We start from the raw sequence: 17,661 nt of genomic DNA, 5'->3' as shown, positions 1-17,661 counted from the left end.
AATCAAAATTTTATTCAATTAATTAATATAATATATACTTTTTTAACATCAAACAGTTGTTCAATTATTCAAATTATAAATAGTCTAATTATAATGTAAACCAAAATAAGACAACCCACAAAAACGAAAGATATTTTGATCAACAATTAGTAATATAAAAGTGAAGTTAGCATTTACAAATTTCCCGGCTTCCTTTGTTCTACTAGAGAGCTTCAATATCTTGCAAAAGAAGTTGCGTTTAATTTGTTAATGAAATATAAACCAATTACAAAACGTAAAATAGTTCTCATCTTTATATATACAAACATACATAAATACATTCAGTTATTACAATATACAAAGAAATGAATACTAACAGAAACAAAACGAAGATATCTATATTTTTATGTGTGTATAATGTATATACTATACAGTTTTTGACTTTTTGGATCAAATACTATATAGTTTAGTATACTAAACAAATAGCACTAGTTGGAAAAAAATAATGATTAGGAAGGATGATTAACAAGAGAAAACAATCAAACATGGTACGGTGTGACGTCATCAAATAAAAAAAGGAAAAACAAATAAAAATAAAACGGCGTGTGGCAAACCGCACAACCACTTGGATCCGACGTGGTAGATAAACAAACGGTTTCAATTAGTACGTGACCTACACGTGAAGTAAGAGCGCTTGGTATGAGAAAGAAAGTCCAGTGAGGTGAGGCGGGGACCAATCAAGAAGTACACTTCCTGGATGGCTATTCGTAAGCCTCCATAGCCAAATCTGCTTTTGTCTCCTTCCTTCAAGCCATCTCTTCTTCTCTTTCTTTCTGATTCCTTCAGATAAAACTTCATCACCCGCTCCTCTTTCAAGGCATGTGTTTCCTCTAGTTCTTTGTTCTTATTTTAACAGAGAAAGTTTCCGCTGATGTCACATTTGGGGATCATTCCTCGAAAGTGTTGAGCTTTTGGAACAGGAGTTACGCAAAGTACAAGATTTTATCATCCTGTCAGGTCCGTTTCTGTTCCTCTGTTCTTTAATTTTAAAAAAAGATTTATGTTTTTGTCTTTGACTCGTACTACTTATTAGTCTTTTTTTCTCCAAACTCCTTCATCTTGCATCTCAGTTTATCTGTTCGTTTATCTCGTTTTTCGTTTCCGACCAGACACTGTGTCTTTTTTTTTCAGACCTGATCTGCGTCATCTGTGCAAGTTTTAAAGTTTCATGTGTCGGTGAGCCGTTTTGCATTCTCTCAAGTTTTAAAGTTTTGGAATTAGTTTTTTTTTTGTTTTTGTTGATAAATTGGATTTAGTTTCAGTTTAGTGATTTTAGTCAATGATCGAACACTGAATGATTCTGTATGCCTTGTTCTGGAAGTTAACTTACATAAACTGACTCTACCCTTGTCATTAACTTGTTTATTGATCCCAACATTTTCATGCTAATCATCTTCCTCCATTTATGTTTTATCCTCAGCTACTTGAACCGCCAGTTGTAAAGGCGGATCTTGTCAAGAGACAGTCTTGATTGGTGTAAGAAATCATGAACAGGCATAGACTTGTGTCAACGGCACAAGACGAATGCAATAAAGGACTTCATCAACCTTGCTCGTCTTCACTATCTCCGGTCCATAACTTTCTAAATCTCCAGCCAGAAAACAGAAACTCTCCATTCATAGGATCACATTCTCCAGACTCACCATGGCCAAAGAACAGTCCTCAAGGCACATTCTCACGGTCCTCCACCTTCTGCACAAATCTTTACATATCATCATCTTCAACCTCTGAGTCTCAGAAACATCTAGGAAACACTCTTCCTTTCCTCCCTGACCCCTCCACTAACAGCCAGCCTCCTTCTGCTGTGGAGTCTGCAAGATCTCCATCTATCTTCAGTGAAGATATGAGCAATCCATTTGATGGAGACAACACCCTTGTCAAAGATTTCTTTAATCTCTCCGGGGATGCTTGCTCTGATGGAGCCTTTCATGATCTCGACTGTTCAAATGACAGCTACTGCTTATCAGATCAAATGGAGTTGCAGTTCCTGTCTGATGAACTTGAGCTGGCCATCACAGACCGCTCCGAAACTCCTAGGCTTGATGTAAGTTTCTCTCCATCTCTTATGAGTTTTGCACCACTTATGGACTTATCTTTTTGTTTGAATCAGGAGATCTATGAAACCCCATTGGCTTCATCATCAAATCCAGTGACAGGACTGAGTCAAACCCAAAGAAGCCTCTCTGGAGCAATGACCATTGAGGCAGTTTCATCCCACCCTTCTCCAGGATCAGCAGCAGCATCAAACCTCAAGCCGAGAATGAGATGGACCCCTGAGCTCCATGAGAGCTTTTTAAAGTCTGTGGACAAGCTTGAAGGGCCTGAAAGTGAGTTTTATTTTTATTTCAACCTTCTGCTGATAACACTTAACCTATTGTTGGTTCAAAACATGTAGAGGCCACTCCCAAGGCTGTTCTGAAGCTCATGAATGTTGAGGGCTTGACGATCTATCATGTTAAAAGCCACTTACAGGTACCAAATCAATTTGAGTCTAACCAATTTTAAATACCAAATTAGCTGAATATATTTGAAAATCATGAACTTGCAGAAGTATAGACTAGCCAAGCATATTCCAGAGAAAAAAGAAGGTAAAGAAGCTTCCAAGTTTTTATTGTGATCAGATTCTATGTTCCATCATAACTACTGACCTTTATTTTTTCTATGTAGAAAAAAGGAATGTTAACACAGAAGAGAAGAAACTGGCTTTGAGTAATAATGAAGCTGCTGAGAGAAAGAAAGGGTGAGGCATTGTGTTTTTTTGCACTGGCTTTTAACATTTTCACTTGAAGTGATTTATCTTGTTCCATGGACAGGGCAATGCAGTTAACCGAAGCTCTGCGTATGCAGATGGAAGTTCAAAAGCAATTGCATGAACAGCTCGAGGTACTAACACCAATTACACTTAAGTTCAGCACAAGAAAAATTCAAGATTTTGTTACTATAATCAGTCTTGTGAACTGATGAATGTGCAGGTGCAACGGGTGCTTCAGCTACGAATAGAAGAGCATGCTAAGTACTTGGAAAAGATGTTGGAAGAACAACGCAAAACTGGAATGCTTATGTCTTCTTCTTCTTCTCAGACATCAGATTGTCAAAACATGTCCAAAACCGAAGTATCTTCTCTGTCTCAGCCAAAGAACATAGCTTCTGAAACCGAAGATGATAAATGTGAATCCCCTCAGAAACGTCGCAAGGTTGAGAACAACACTGAATCTGAAGATCCTCCTGAGAGATAGCAAGCAGGTGGTGTCACTCAAAAGTAGATGTTTGTGATGTAGTATCTTGAGGATGTTCCCTTTTATTTGCTTGTTATGTTTAAGGATTCTTTAAGTCTACTTTAATGACAAACATATACACTCAAGATTGCAATATCAAAAGGGTGATTAGAATCCTCATCTTTCTATTTTTGGTTTGATGAGAAAAGAGAGAGAGGTTACTATAAATAGACTAGACCTTCATTAATGACAGTTATCTACAGAGACAGAACAAGTGTTCCCCTTTCACTCTCTTGAGAACTAAGGTTTCGTTTCTCTTCTGACTCGACGATTAGACTCGCTTTGACGCAGCCATTCAGGTAACCTCTCATGATCATTGTAAAGCTTAAAGTTTTGTTTTTTTTTTCTATCCCCTCTCTCTCTCCATGAACATGCAAGATATCAATCATTGTGAGATCAAGTTGCGGATTCAAAGTTTTGATTTTGATGCATGTTCTTGTTTGTGACTTGTGAGAATCGTAAAATGCTTTTAAGTCTGATTCACTCTCTCTGTGTTTTATGATTTAGTTCAGACGAATGGCTTGGTACTTCCATGGATATTCAAGAGCATGGAGTTTGGGTAAAACAAGAAGAGAAGGCGTGTTCAATGCAAACACTGTGGCAAAGAGATGTCTGGCTTGCAACATCTGAATGTCACTTGGGTGGTGTAGGTTCAGATGTGAACATGGTCGCATCTACTGTTAGAGATGTTGCAAGCCAGACATTTCCTTTCCCACAGTGTTCACAGTCCTCTTCATGCTGCTGGTTACTTCCTGAATCCGGCTACTTTCTTCTCATTGATTCAGAAGTAGCCGCTGGTCTTTCCTCCTCTCTGGATTCATGTAATAAAAGAAAGTGACGTTCAAGTCAAAATTGCCACTCAGCTTGACATATGCAGAGTTGGTGAAGACGATTTTAAAGAGGTCAGTCAAGCTAATCAGATCAATGGAATCACTCCAGGTGTGTGAACCGAACCTCTTGATTTTTCATATATATTTGTAGACACTAGTGTTGTTGATAATCAATCATTCAGTGAGCAAATAGTTTTAAAAAATCTCTCTTTGCAGCTGGTTCTGAGCCAGACATGTGAAGGTGCTCAGAGGTACTAAATCAGTTTGAGTCTAACCAAGTTTTACAAGTACATAAATACCAAATTAGCTGAATCTCTCTCATGAACTTGCACAAGTATAGACACAAGCATAGATAAGCCAAGCATATTCCAGAGAAAAAAGAAGGTAAAGAAGCTTCCAAGTTTTTATTGTGATTACTTGCACAGATTCTATGTGTAACTACTGACCTTTTATTTTTCTTTTTAGAAAAAAAGAATGTTAACTCAGAAGAGAAGAAACTGGCTTTGTGTATTAGCGAAGCTGATGAGAGAAAGAAAGAGTGAGAGGCATTGTGTTTCTCTTCTTCTATGTGCAGGTACAAAGGGTGCTTCAGCTTACGAATAGAGGAGCATGCTAAGTACTTATGTCTTCTTCTTCTCAGACACTATTGTCAGATTGTCAAAACATGTCCAAAACGGAAGTATCTTCTTTGTCTCAGCGCTCATCATCTGCAAAGAACATAGCTTCTGAAACTGAAGAAGACAAATGTGAATCCTCTCAGAAACGTCGTAGGGTTGAGAACAACAGTGAATCTGAAGATCCTCCTGAGAAGCAGGTGGTCACACTCAAAGTAGATGTTTTGTAACGTTGACGTTGTATATCTTGAGGATGTTCCCTTCTCTATTTGCTTGCTGAATTCAAATTGTTTTAGGATTTTTTTTTTAAGTCTACTTTAATGACAAACATTATACACTACAGATTGCAATATTAAAATGTGATTGGAAGCCTCACTTTTCCAAAAAAAAAAAAAAAATGAAGCCTCAATATTCCATCTATCTACTAATAATAGCAATCCTGATTAATTCCAAAGGTTGTGAACTTTATTTATGTCGAAAGGTTATGTGTTTTTAACAATTAAAAGTTGTGTCCTTTTATATTGAAAAGTTGTGACTCTTTATATAAGTATTATTTCATAAAAATAACCTTTAAATTGAAATCTATATATAATAGCAAACATATTTTTGTTCTACAATGACATCATCTTTTTTTTATAGGAAAATAAAATTTTAATCCAATGGTCAGAATTTACTGTTTTTTTTATCGAAAGGACATAAAATACTTTTGATGATGTCATCAAAAAATCTATACTTGACAACTCTTTATTGAACAGTCATGTAATCTAAAGAACACATCCTTTGAAACATATAACTGCTCATGTCACAACTCTATAGGAAGAGTTTCATTTGATGTACCTTTTCATGATCTATATATATAAATTTTTACAGTGGGGAAGTTTTTATAAACCTTTTGGTTAAACTGGATAATCCTTGAATAGAAAAAGAATTGATAAAAAAAAGATCTAACTTCAGGAGAAATAAAAGGGGACTTGATAAGTAGACGTTTTATTTTCTCCTACACAACTCAAACTAAAGGTTCGTAAATATTTGTTTTTATACATGTTCGTTCTTTTGTTCACTTGATCCTGTTTCAAAACCTAGCGCGCGGTATAAGTATGATAAGTAGAAGAGTGTACTTATCAAGAGTGAAGTTGTCTTCTCTGGTTTCTAGAGTGAGCCGTTGGCGATGGCGGAGGTTGGATCTGGGATGGTGGTTCTCTCCCCTCACTTCCTATCCGTATTCTTCAGTTATTGCTTCGATTGAGGAGGGATACATGGATGCTCGGACACGTGGATACATAAATTGAAATCTACTAATAATAACAATCCTGATTAATTGCAAAGGTTGTGAATTTCATTTATGTTAAAAGGTTATGTGTTTTCAACAATTAAAAGTTGTGTCCTTTTATATTGAAAAGTTGTGACTCTTCATATAAGTATTATTTCAAAAAAATAACATTTAAATTGAAAAGATGTGACACTTCAATTTTTTTTTGAAAATCTATAAATAGGTTATGTACATGCTTTCTCAAAACATAATTTTCACTAATTAAATAAAATGGATGAAAGGTTGTGTTTTCAAGAACACACCCAATTTTCATACACAAATTTCAGTCATGTCACTATAATGTCTTCTTCTTTCTTTCTCTGGTCCTCTGAGCCATGAACCAACCGTATTACGAGGGTTCATGATTTATTTATTGAAACGTTCGGAATTGTACGGTCTCGTCATCATACGTATCGTACATCGTCCGACGGTCTCGTCGTCTCGGCACTTTAACGTACGAGCTCGTAATCTCATCAGTATGGCATCGTAATGATACCGATACACTCGAACGAGTATTAAATAATTATATGAACCACTAAGATCTTACAATACCATAGTTACGTGCCGCCTGCTGTTTTCTTATTTTTCATTAAGAAACTTTCTGAAAATTGATATTCAATCGAAAATTATAATAAGAAACGTAGCACACTACAGTTCCACGTTTTGGTGTCAAACCCATTAACCAACGAAACAGCATTAGTTTCAATGATCAACAAGTCTACATTGGGCGGTGACTTCGCCGCAAGGGAGAAGAAAAAAAGAGTTATGGAGTATCTTCCCCTTCATCCATGTCTGTCAAATAGATGGTGAATCATCACTTGATTGTATCTTAAAAACAAACTGTCGTGCCCCAAAGTGTTCCAAGGGTTGGATCCCAGGGAAAGTGGCAACCCATCAAGTATCACACCTTTTCCGTGATTCACAGCGTCTACTTCTCAAAAGCCATTATAAAAAACAGTGATAAAAATCACCATATTGATTCCAATTATCAACAACTTAATAGTGAAGTTGTGACTTCGAAGGGAGAAGAAGAGAGATGTTTAACGTGGCGGCCAATATGCATTATAATTTACTTATTTTATTTTTTTGGTTTAAAAATGATTTGATAATTCTGTTATTTAGCTTAAAACATGTGCACATTATGTAACCGATCTTCACTATAAGTTAACAGTTCCCATATTAAGCTTCAATAATTAAGATTTAGACAAGATACCAAAAACATACTTTCACGATTTTAAGATACAGAAGAGAGACTAAAAGATTAGAAAATGAGATGGACGAAGAATATAAATGAGACCATGAAAACAATAATACGAGAAGGGATAAAGAAACCAAGTATATTAAAAAAAAGTTTCTGCTATAAAAAAGTTCAATATATAAGATCATGAAAAGTACATCATTTGCTATTCTAGAAGATATGTGTTGTTTGAGAATGAGACTTTTGAGAGAGGAGTTACAATTAAAACCAAGAGAATGATTTTCAAACCCGAAGAGATCGAATCATAAAGCCTTTATTATTAGTCTTATTATTCTCAGACCTAAACCAACTGTACGGAATGCCAGCGGCTAAGTAGAAAGCGGCCATGAGGAACATCTGAATCTTGACTCGACCGACTCTATCGATGAAATAAACGGTGAATCAGTGGCTGCGACCTTAGCTGCTTGGCCTGCTTCGAAGGCAGAGTCATAGACATTTGTCATATTGGCAGGTTTGTCGGATAAGTTGACGATTTGAGAGAGGAGGAGGTTGCTTGTATAGAAGACGACGTCCACTAGGAACCAATTGGCTGAGGCTGCGAAGAGGTCACGGCCGTGGAGGCTGAAGAAACGTCGAGAAAACAGACTGTAGGAGGAGTAAGAAGAAGTAGACGGTGGTGGGTGTGGTGTCTCCGATGATGAATCTTCAGCTACTTGAGATACTTTGTATATGGACATGACTTTTTGCAGGTCTTTTTCTGCTTGGAAAGCATTCTTTTCAACTAATGCTGTATATCGCAATATCGCATGCGACTTTAAAATTTTAGTGACTGACCTTTTGATTGGATTATTTAGTAGAAACAATTGAAAATTTTGTAAAGATCTATTACTCATAATTCTTTGTAAACCATACAAAATGTACCATTTTTATTTTTTAGCTAGTGGAGAAGGTTAAGATTTATAGTCAAACTTTTGTTAGAAGTTACGTAGCAACCTTAAAAAGAGAGAGTATTATGTCAAAGCTAATAAAATGTAACTTATTATCAATACCAACTATAAATAATTGAGATGTCTTCTATTTGAAAATCCAATAAATGCAATCAATAATTTTTAAAAATGTAAATCTATAATTTATCAACATACAGTAGTTAGCTTTTATATATTATTTGTTTTCTATTATAAAAATTGTCAGTGCATGTTGTATAAGAACTCTTCTGAAGATTCAAAGCAATATTCTTAATGCTAACATGAGTCGACACACATTTGTTACGCTATCCAATCTATTTGATATTCTTTCAAAAGAAACAAAGGATGTAAAAATATATAAGAATAATAGTTATTTTTGGCAAACATAGAAATATAATTTTTTCAAAAAGAATACTGACTACTACTAATATTTCCTTTTTATTAGTAAAATTATTTTGATGTCATGAAAAAATAATTGAAATTTATTCAAAAATTGGTTGGAACTATATAATTGTAAATTTTTATTTGAACTTGTAAAATGCTATAGGACTCTTAGCTCCCTATCATTAGATCTTATAATAAGAGGATTCATGTTATATAAAGAGAAAATATTTAATAACTTCTTAAATAATTAGTATATTTAAAAACAGTTAGTTGTTCATCTTGGCACAATACATATCATATGACACAATGATTTACAAATTAGTTGCATACAATCTAAGTTTATAATATAAGTACCTTTTCGAAACCAATTGCTATAAAAATTATTTTATAAAATATATTTTTATAAAATGAGTTCCCGTGCGATATCGCACGGGTTCCTTGCCTAGTCTTATTAAAACTCAAGTACAAAATTAGAGTGTTTGGAGACTTGAATAGAACTATTAAAAAATTTGGAGTGTTTGGAAACATGGATTACAGTCTTTTAAAAAAAAAAAAATTTTGTTTGAAAACAAGGATAGTAGTATTAAGAAAAAAAGTAATGGGCTTATGTTTTTTAAAAAAATTGAAAGTTATCTAGACCACTTTTAAAATATACCAAAATGGGTCAATCTAATTGCCTAAAATTTTTTTTTCTAAACTAACCATAAAACAAAATTTAAACTTTATATACATATTTCAAATCAAAATAATAATTCAAATTTGATTTATATCAAAAATTGATTCAAAAATATACATATATTCAAAAATGGATTTTTACTAAACTATTTTTCAATAACCATTATAAAAAATATTGTCAATATATATAAGAAAAATATAATACAAAGCCCAATTTGAAATACCAACTCAAATTATGGTTTTTATATTTCATATTAAGTCTTAAAAATATAATATATGTAATTATTTATATGATGGTATGTATAAAATACTATTAATTATATGATTACTTATATGATGGTACATATAAAATATGATTAATTATATGATGATAAAATACGATATATAATAATGACTAGGGATGGGCTTTTGGGTACCCATACGGGTTTGGTTCTGATTGGTTTGTATTTCGGGTTTTCGGGGTCAAAGATTTCAGCCTTATTAGAATGTTTCTAAATTTTGGTTTGAGTTCGATTTGGATCTTTGCGGGTTTGGTTTGGGTTTGGATAACTAATTTAAATTATTTTTAAAGTCTTCAATCATTATATATTTTAAATTTCTCAAAATGTATAAATAAAATAATATATTACATATAAATTTGAATAACATATGTCATAATACTTAAGTTTAACATATCAATTGGCTTGATTTAAAATTTTGGATACGGAATTAATAATTATTTTAAGTATTTTTGGTGATTTGAGTATACTTTAACTATTTCAGATATTTACTTTTGACTATCTATATATATTTTCAAGTATTTAAACCAATTTAAAAGTATCATTTTTGATGTTTTATATACGTTAAATCTAAAAATAATTAATATATATATAAGTATATAAATCTATTTTTAGATAAATTCGGATACCCAAATACTTCGGTTCGGATCATATTCGGTTCTCTAAATAACAAAATTTTGAATAATTAGAATATTTAATCAATTTATGTTCGGGTTTGGTACTATATTTTTGGATCGGTATCAGTTATATTCCTCGGATTCATTTTTCCAAATCCTAATAATTACATGAAAAACAAATATTAACATATTTTCAAAATATACACCCGCGCGCCTGCGCGGGTCAAAATCTAATTTTGGGTTAATTAGAAAGAGAGAGAGAGAGAGAGAGAGAGAGAGAGAGAGAGAGAGAGAGAGAGAGAGAGAGAGAGAGAGAGAGAGAGAGAGAGAGAGAGAGAGAGAGAGATTACTATAATAAATAGGGACCTTCATTAATTACACTTATCTACAGAGACAAAACACTCTTCAAAACAAGGGTTTGGTTTGGTTTGTTTCTCTTCCGGGTTCTTCTGCTGTCTCCTGTTATCTGACTCGACGCTTTGACTCGCTTTGACTCAGGTAACCTCTCAATCTCTCTGCATTTCAAATTAGTCTGTACAAAAAGTTGCTTGCTTTTGATCTTTTTATCACTAAAGAGACAAGCTTTGAGCCATTATGCACGAGTTCTCGTCACTGTTAAAGCTTAAAGTTTCGTTCTTTTTCTCTACCTCCTCTCTCTATCCATGAACATGCAAGATATTGTAAGATCAAGTTCCGGATTCAAAGTTTTGATTTTGCTGTTTGTTTCACAATCTGTGCATCTAACGCCTAGGAGCTTAATTGTGAAGAAATTGTATAATGCTTCTAAGTCTGATTCACTCTCTGTGTGTTTCTTGATTCACAGACGGATCTTTTGAAATGGATATTCGTGAGCATAGATGTTGGGTGAACAAGGAGAAGAAGTGGGTTAAATGCAAACACTGTGGAGAGGAAATGTCTGGCTTGCAACTTCTGAAATGTCACTTGGGTGGTGTTGGTTCAGATGCGACTCCATGTGAACAAGCTGCATCTACTGTTAGAGAGATGTTTCGAGATGTGGCTACCAAGGAGAAACATAATCTTAGATCTGCTAAGAGTAGGAGTGTTGGGGAAGTCCAACTGGTTAATGCTCATAAGCGTGGGAGAAGCCAAGATTCATCCAGAGAAAGTGATACTCCTTCAGCTGTGGAGTCCTTAGGCTTTAGAGAGATGATGATAGCTGCAAGTGATGGTACCGTCCCTGATTCTAATGATTTAAAAGGACGGATGTTTCAAGAAGCTTTGGAAGAAGTGGAAGAGTATGTGAAGAAGGTCAAAGAGTCATGGGCCATCACTGGTTGCAGCATCTTGTTGGAAGCTTGGGTTGACAGTAAAGGTCGTGATCTTGTTACTTTCCTTGCAGACTCTCCAGCTGGTCCAGTCTATCTAACATCTTTGGATGTTTCCGACATCAAACAGGACAGCAAGGCCTTGATATCTCTAGTGGATGGGCTTGTTGATGAAGTTGGAGTGCAAAACGTGGTTCAGATCGTTGCATGTTCAGCTTCTGGTTGGGTTGGTGAGCTAGGCGAGTCTTATGCTGGCAACAAGAAGGGAGTGTTCTGGTCTGTGAGTGTATCTCACTGCTTTGAGCTTATGCTGTTGAAGATTGGGGAACTTGATTCACTTGGATACATAGTTGACACTGTCAATGTGATTACAGATTACATCAACAACAATCCATTGGTTTTGAAGCTTGTCAGAGATCAAGATCACAGCCTCACTGTCTCCTCAGAGTTTGAGTTTTTCTTGCCGTACTTAACTCTAGAGAGTATCTTCAGGGCCAAGAACGAGTTAACAGCCATGTTAGCTTCATCTGATTGTAACAACGAAGAAGATGTAAGAATATCCAAACTGGTGAATGATTTAACTTTCTGGAAAACTGTTGGCAAAGTAATGAAATGCACATCTCCTCTGATCCATGGTCTGCTCTGGTTCTCTAAGGCCAAGAATCAGCATGTTGGGAATATCTATGAGATTATGGATGTCATAAAGGAGAGTATCGCCAGGGAGTTCAATAACAAGGAGTCATGTTATGAGCCGTTGTGGGATGTGATTGATGAGGTCTGGAACAAGCACCTTCACAGTCCTCTTCATGCTGCTGGTTACTTTCTGAATCCGGTTACTTACTACTCAGATGATTTCCATCTTGATTCTGAAGTAGCAGCCGGTCTTTGCTCCTCTCTGGTTCATGTAGTGAAACAAAGTGACATTCAAGTTAAAGTTGCCACTCAGCTTGACATGTACAGAGTTGGTGAAGAGTGTTTTAATGAGGCCAGTCAAGCTGATCACATCATTGGAATCTCTCCAGGTGAGTTTTCATATATAGTTGTAGACGCTAGTGTTGTTGAAATCATTCAGTGAGCAAATATATTTATTAATCTCTCTTTGCAGCTGAGTGGTGGGCTCAAAAGGCGAGCCAGCACCCAGAGCTGCAGAGTTTCGCTATTAAGGTTCTGAGCCAGACATGTGAAGGTGCTTCAAGGTACAAGCTACAGAGTAGATTAGCAGAGAAGCTGGTGCCCAGTGAAGGAATGACCAGTTGTGAGCAAGAGCGTCTTGAAGATTTGGCGTTTGTTCATTACAATCTTCATCTCAAAAGCTGCAAAGCCAAACTAAGTGAAGAGCAGTGAAGAGATTCTGCTGCAGGATATTTATATATATATATATGGATGGAATGGCAGATTCAACTTCTTTTTTGTCAATGTGCAGATAATAGTTATGTTAGTTTGTAAGTTCATGAAAGCCATCTTTTGTCAACGTGCAGATAACAGTTGAGTAGTTTGTATGTTCATGAAAGCAGTTGTGCACTATTGATTTGGATCACGCAGCATAATGATCAACTTAAGTCTTCTTTTATATATCTTTCTCGTTAAATCGAACTTGGCATGGGAAGAGCTATGCCAATAACTTCAAACCAGAACGTTTTCATATGTGTTGGAAGCGTTGGATATACATGTTTGTGTTTCTTGCAAAGATTTGCCAAATTGGGTTCGATATAACAATCTTCATCTACAGAAGCCACACTAAGAGAAGAACACTGAAGAGATTGTGTTAGCACATGGCTTGAGCTTTTAATCAATTTGTAGATTTTTATTTATGTAAGTTTGTATATCCACTCACACAAAACAATGATCAAATCTTTTTTGTCCTCCTTTAATCTGTAAGTGATTTGTAAAGTTTTAAAAAATTGGAAAAAAATTGGAAAAAAATATACACAAGAATCCAACAGATTTAAGCCAAAAATATCGTATGAACACTAGACAATTATTTCAACACAAACTTGTTATCTACTCGTTGGTTTTCAAATTTCAAATATTAAACTCTATAAAAATCTGGAAATATTGTTATAAAATTGTCAACCACAAGACAAGAACAATACTCAGAAAAGAGTATCAGGCCACTAACCTCTGACCAGAAAGCGACAGAAAAAAAACTTATTAACATACGCTCTTGCATGTGAGATTTTGTTTTCTTCTCTTCTTTTTAGTTTAATTCACTTTTCTTTGAAAATATTGAGAAAAAGACATCAAAAATTACAAGTGCCCGTGTAAATTGAAAGTAGTGTGTTGCAGATTCTCTCCTCTGTTCTGTTCAACTGTACCTTTGTCTTTTGCACTCTACCCAATTACCAACTCAATATTTTAATTCATTATTTGGTAATAATAAGAAAGAGAAGAGCTTTTTTGAGATAACATTTAATGTTGACTCACAATAGAGATTTTTTTTTGAATTTCAAATTGAGAAACTTTTTAAGATTGGAAAATAAATAGAAGTGTGACCACCTACTAGTACCATAAAAGCCAGATAGATAGATTACTGTGGGAGAATCTGGCAGCATTTTAGAAGTAGCTCTTCTCCTCTCCCTCTAATTCTTGAATGTTCTCTTTCAGCCATTGGAAGAAGTAGAAGAAATAAAAAAGGTTTGCTTTTGTTCACACTGTTTTTTTCTCTTCTCCTTGTTTGAGTTTTATTTTTTTGTTGCAGATGTTTGGTTACACTCTCTGGCCATTGAAAGTTTCAATCTTTGTTCTGGCCATTGACTTTGGTATATTCTTAAAGTCAATTACAAAGATTTGATCTTTTCAGTGACCACTTGATATGTCTTTTAGAGATAAGGTCTTTACTCTTTAGCTTATGTCTTCTCTTTTTCATCAAAGTTATTTATCTTCTTTATAAGGCTACAGTACATTCTTGAATTGCATGTTTAAAAGATTGCATCTTTTGGTTACTTTAGCTGGTTCTTGAGTTTTCTCCAACCGATAACGGCTTCACCTGTCAAGACCTATCAATGTGAATTTTTGACCCATGTGATACGTTTGGCTGTCTGGTGGGTTTTTGAAAACAACAGGCTCCTGTGATTATTTTCTGTATTATAAATGAGATTTGTCCTTATTAGATGTTCACAGGTGTAACAGTGTCTTCTCTTGCCTCTTCATCTAGTACTTGGACTACATGTGCTAAGAAAATTCCATAACCAAATCTCCATTATTTGATTAATGTCTTGTGCTTAGTAGACAACTCATTTTGGTCTTTTCTTTCCTCTAAGATTTTATCTTATCTCATTTATTATGTGAATCTGATTTTTTGCAGGGATTATGTCATTCAAGTCTTGTGTACTTTGAGAGAAGAAGCTGAAGTATATTTGTTGGAGAAGTTCATCATTTCCTGTTATGGTAATAACTACCAAACCCCAGACACTTAGGATGTATGACTCTCAGCTTTTGAAATCCAAGTAAGAATTATCATTTCTTCTTGTTTCTATGTATCTTCAACTTCTATATTTTGTTTCCAATTCTCCTTGCTAAATTGACTTGAATGTTTTTACCAGATCCAGTTCATTATGGGGCACAGGAACCAAGTCAGAGGTATGAACATACACTTAGTCCAGATTATACCTGTTGAGTGAGTTTATGCAGTCTTTAAACAGCAATAAGAGCTTGCTTGAATCATTTGTTTACAGAGTATAGAAACTTCCCAAGAGTCTACAAGTGGACAATCTTTTTCATATAGATTCCAACTTGAAGAGGATGTGAGCTTCTGAACTCAAGCATAGTCTCCATTTTGCTAAATATTTGCAGTGTTTGTAGTACTAAAAGAAGTTTTATGTTGCAGGTAAAAAGATTGCAACTTCAACTCCAAGAAGAAGTGGAGTTGCATACTTTTTTAGAGAGCCTCTTGGAGAAAGATCCTTGGGAGCTATCTTCTTCTTGTAGTGTTCCACATCCTGTATGTTCCCTCAACTCATGCTATTGTGATTGTTTTTTTTATATTATTACCATTTTGTTTTGCTGATGATTCTCAAAATGGGGCAGGCTCAAGAACTTATTTCCAATATAGCCACGCTAGAGACTGTAGTCACCAAGCTAGAGCAAGAGATGATGTCACTGAATTTCCAAATTAGCCAAGAACGAAATGAGAGAAGACTAGCTGAATATCATTTGACACATATGGCTTCTCCACCAGTATGTATATCAACATTTGTCTTGTTTTTATTGTAATGTATATTGGTGTATAACTATGTCTTAGTTATGCAGGATTCTTCTTCTTCCTTGATATATTTGGATTCTGAATCACATCAATCAGCAGAAGACAGTCCACGTCAAGACCAACCAGTCCAAAACCAAGAATCTTCTTCTGAGTCATCTCCCACAGAATCAACCGTTGAGGTATTGGACTCAAGTAATCAATATCTTGAGAAGAAGCAAATGAGAAAGACAAATGCAAGGAAGCTACCTAGAGGAATGCCACCTAAGTTCATGTGGGATCACCCTAATCTATTATCTGAAGAAATGGTGAGATGTATGAAGAACATCTTCATGTCGCTTGCTGATCCGACAGCAACTTCAAAAGCATCCTCAAACGAGAGCCAGCTCTCACCGGTGTCAGTATCACCACGTGGGCATCTATCAAGCTCATCTTCCTGGTGGCCATCAACAGAACGGTCAATGATCTCTTCATGGGTTCAAAGCCCTCAAATAGATATCCAAAACAATACTGATGTCTTGGCCACAGGAAACGTCTTTGACCCTTATAGAGTTCGTGGGAAGCTGAGCTGGGCAGAGATTGGGAACTACAGTTTGGCGTCCGAGGTTTCTTGGATGTCTGTTGGGAAGAAACAGTTGGAATATGCTTCCGGGGCACTGAGGAAGTTTAGGTAAATGGAGTTTCCTTAACCTCTTCTTATCAATCTGATTTAAACTATAAGACTCAAAGTATGATTTTGTGAATAGGACACTTGTGGAGCAACTGGCTAGAGTGAACCCAATTCATTTGAGCTGCAATGAGAAGCTAGCTTTCTGGATTAACCTTTACAACGCGTTGATCATGCATGTTAGTTTCTTTCTTTTTTTCCTTCTTATTATCAAGAACCATTCTGAATGTTTTTTTATGAGAGTTGATGTGGTCTTTTACATGCAGGCATATTTGGCTTATGGTGTCCCAAAAAGCGACTTGAAGCTCTTCTCCTTGATGCAAAAGGTTTACATATCACTTTGGTTTTGTTCCTTTGTTGTCTTATCTTATTCCTTTTTATGTTTTGGTCCACAGGCTGCTTATACGGTTGGAGGGAACTCATACACTGCAGCGGCAATGGAGTATGTGATACTGAAAATGAAACCTCCTACTCACAGACCACAAATTGTATATAAGCTTATACTCATCTTCATAGTTCTTTTGCATGTCTTTTTTTAGAACCTGTTAGCATTTACTCTATTTTCTGATGTGTAGGCACTGCTTCTTGCTATTCACAAGCTGAAAGTATCAGAAGAACAACGCAAGGCAAGCATTGATACTCATGAACCTCTTCTCGCCTTTGCCTTAAGCTGTGGAATGTACTCTTCCCCTGCGGTAAGTAACTAAGCAAACTATCTTTCTCCTTTTGTTTGGCTTAAACTTATGGAATGTGAACTCATGCATCTTGTTGTTGCAGGTGAGGATCTACACAGCGAAAGGAGTGAAAGAAGAGCTACTAGAAGCTCAAAGGGATTTCATACAAGCATCAGTAGGGCTGAGCAGCAAAGGGAAGCTCTTGGTACCCAAAATGGTTCATTGCTACGCCAAGAGTTTGGTGGAGGATTCGAACTTGGGGGTGTGGATAGCGAAGTACCTCCCTCCACATCAAGCAGCTTTTGTGGAACAATGCATCTCTCAGAGAAGACAAAGCCTTCTCCCCTCACGTAACTGTGGAATACTCCCATTTGATTCTCGTTTCAGATATATGTTCCTCCCCGACCACAACAACAACTCCTCTAAGTAATAAGCTCTTAAAAGCTCTGTTGTGTCTGTAAAAAGCCTGTCTGACTTCATAAGAACCAAGAGACATAGAAAGCTGTGTTCATCATCATGATCATTATTATTCCCAATTTAGCTTTGGGGCTTATCAATGTACATTTTAAAAATAAAATATATGTGAAAAGAATGTTGTTGCAAATCTTACAAATAAATTTATTATTCACACTTTCAACAACATTCTTTTCAC

At 35.5% G+C, this 17,661-nt stretch overlaps 3 protein-coding genes across 8 annotated transcripts; all 3 read left to right on the top strand.

Annotated features, from left to right (window-relative positions):
- Positions 1–743: 743 nt before the first annotated feature.
- On the top strand, positions 744–3,430 carry LOC106390488 (myb family transcription factor PHL6). 5 transcript variants are annotated; one of them, XM_022716380.2, is made up of 9 exons: positions 750–996; positions 1,171–1,215; positions 1,460–2,083; positions 2,150–2,366; positions 2,435–2,511; positions 2,588–2,627; positions 2,707–2,779; positions 2,853–2,922; positions 3,012–3,430. In XM_022716380.2, the coding sequence occupies exons 3-9, from the start codon at positions 1,526–1,528 to the stop codon at positions 3,273–3,275; spliced, it is 1,299 nt and encodes a 432-aa protein (XP_022572101.1). In that variant the 5' UTR covers positions 750–996; positions 1,171–1,215; positions 1,460–1,525; the 3' UTR covers positions 3,276–3,430. The 5 variants fall into 5 exon arrangements, with proteins under 5 accessions (XP_022572102.1, XP_022572100.1, XP_048632359.1 ...); XM_022716381.2 differs by lacking the exon at positions 1,171–1,215 and having other exon boundaries at positions 744–996; positions 2,153–2,366; XM_022716379.2 differs by lacking the exon at positions 1,171–1,215 and having other exon boundaries at positions 744–996.
- Positions 3,431–10,531: 7,101 nt separating this feature from the next.
- LOC106391081 lies at positions 10,532–15,215 on the top strand. Its single transcript, XM_048776401.1, has 6 exons — positions 10,532–10,682; positions 11,008–12,492; positions 12,576–14,104; positions 14,775–14,916; positions 15,019–15,049; positions 15,145–15,215. The coding sequence occupies exons 2-3, from the start codon at positions 11,022–11,024 to the stop codon at positions 12,812–12,814; spliced, it is 1,710 nt and encodes a 569-aa protein (XP_048632358.1). The 5' UTR covers positions 10,532–10,682; positions 11,008–11,021; the 3' UTR covers positions 12,815–14,104; positions 14,775–14,916; positions 15,019–15,049; positions 15,145–15,215.
- Positions 14,782–17,613, top strand: LOC106390490. 2 transcript variants are annotated; one of them, XM_022716378.2, is made up of 11 exons: positions 14,782–14,916; positions 15,013–15,049; positions 15,145–15,213; positions 15,297–15,410; positions 15,497–15,646; positions 15,719–16,338; positions 16,415–16,514; positions 16,602–16,661; positions 16,731–16,823; positions 16,911–17,030; positions 17,113–17,613. In XM_022716378.2, the coding sequence occupies exons 1-11, from the start codon at positions 14,855–14,857 to the stop codon at positions 17,437–17,439; spliced, it is 1,752 nt and encodes a 583-aa protein (XP_022572099.2). In that variant the 5' UTR covers positions 14,782–14,854; the 3' UTR covers positions 17,440–17,613. The 2 variants fall into 2 exon arrangements, with proteins under 2 accessions (XP_022572099.2, XP_013686420.2); XM_013830966.3 differs by lacking the exons at positions 14,782–14,916; positions 15,013–15,049; positions 15,145–15,213; positions 15,297–15,410 and having other exon boundaries at positions 15,711–16,338; positions 16,415–16,661.
- Positions 17,614–17,661: the final 48 nt, after the last annotated feature.

Source organism: Brassica napus, chromosome A3 (genome assembly GCF_020379485.1).
Source record: "Brassica napus cultivar Da-Ae chromosome A3, Da-Ae, whole genome shotgun sequence".
NCBI classification, from domain to species: domain Eukaryota; kingdom Viridiplantae; phylum Streptophyta; class Magnoliopsida; order Brassicales; family Brassicaceae; genus Brassica; species Brassica napus.
This window is presented reverse-complemented; position numbering and strand designations above follow the sequence as displayed.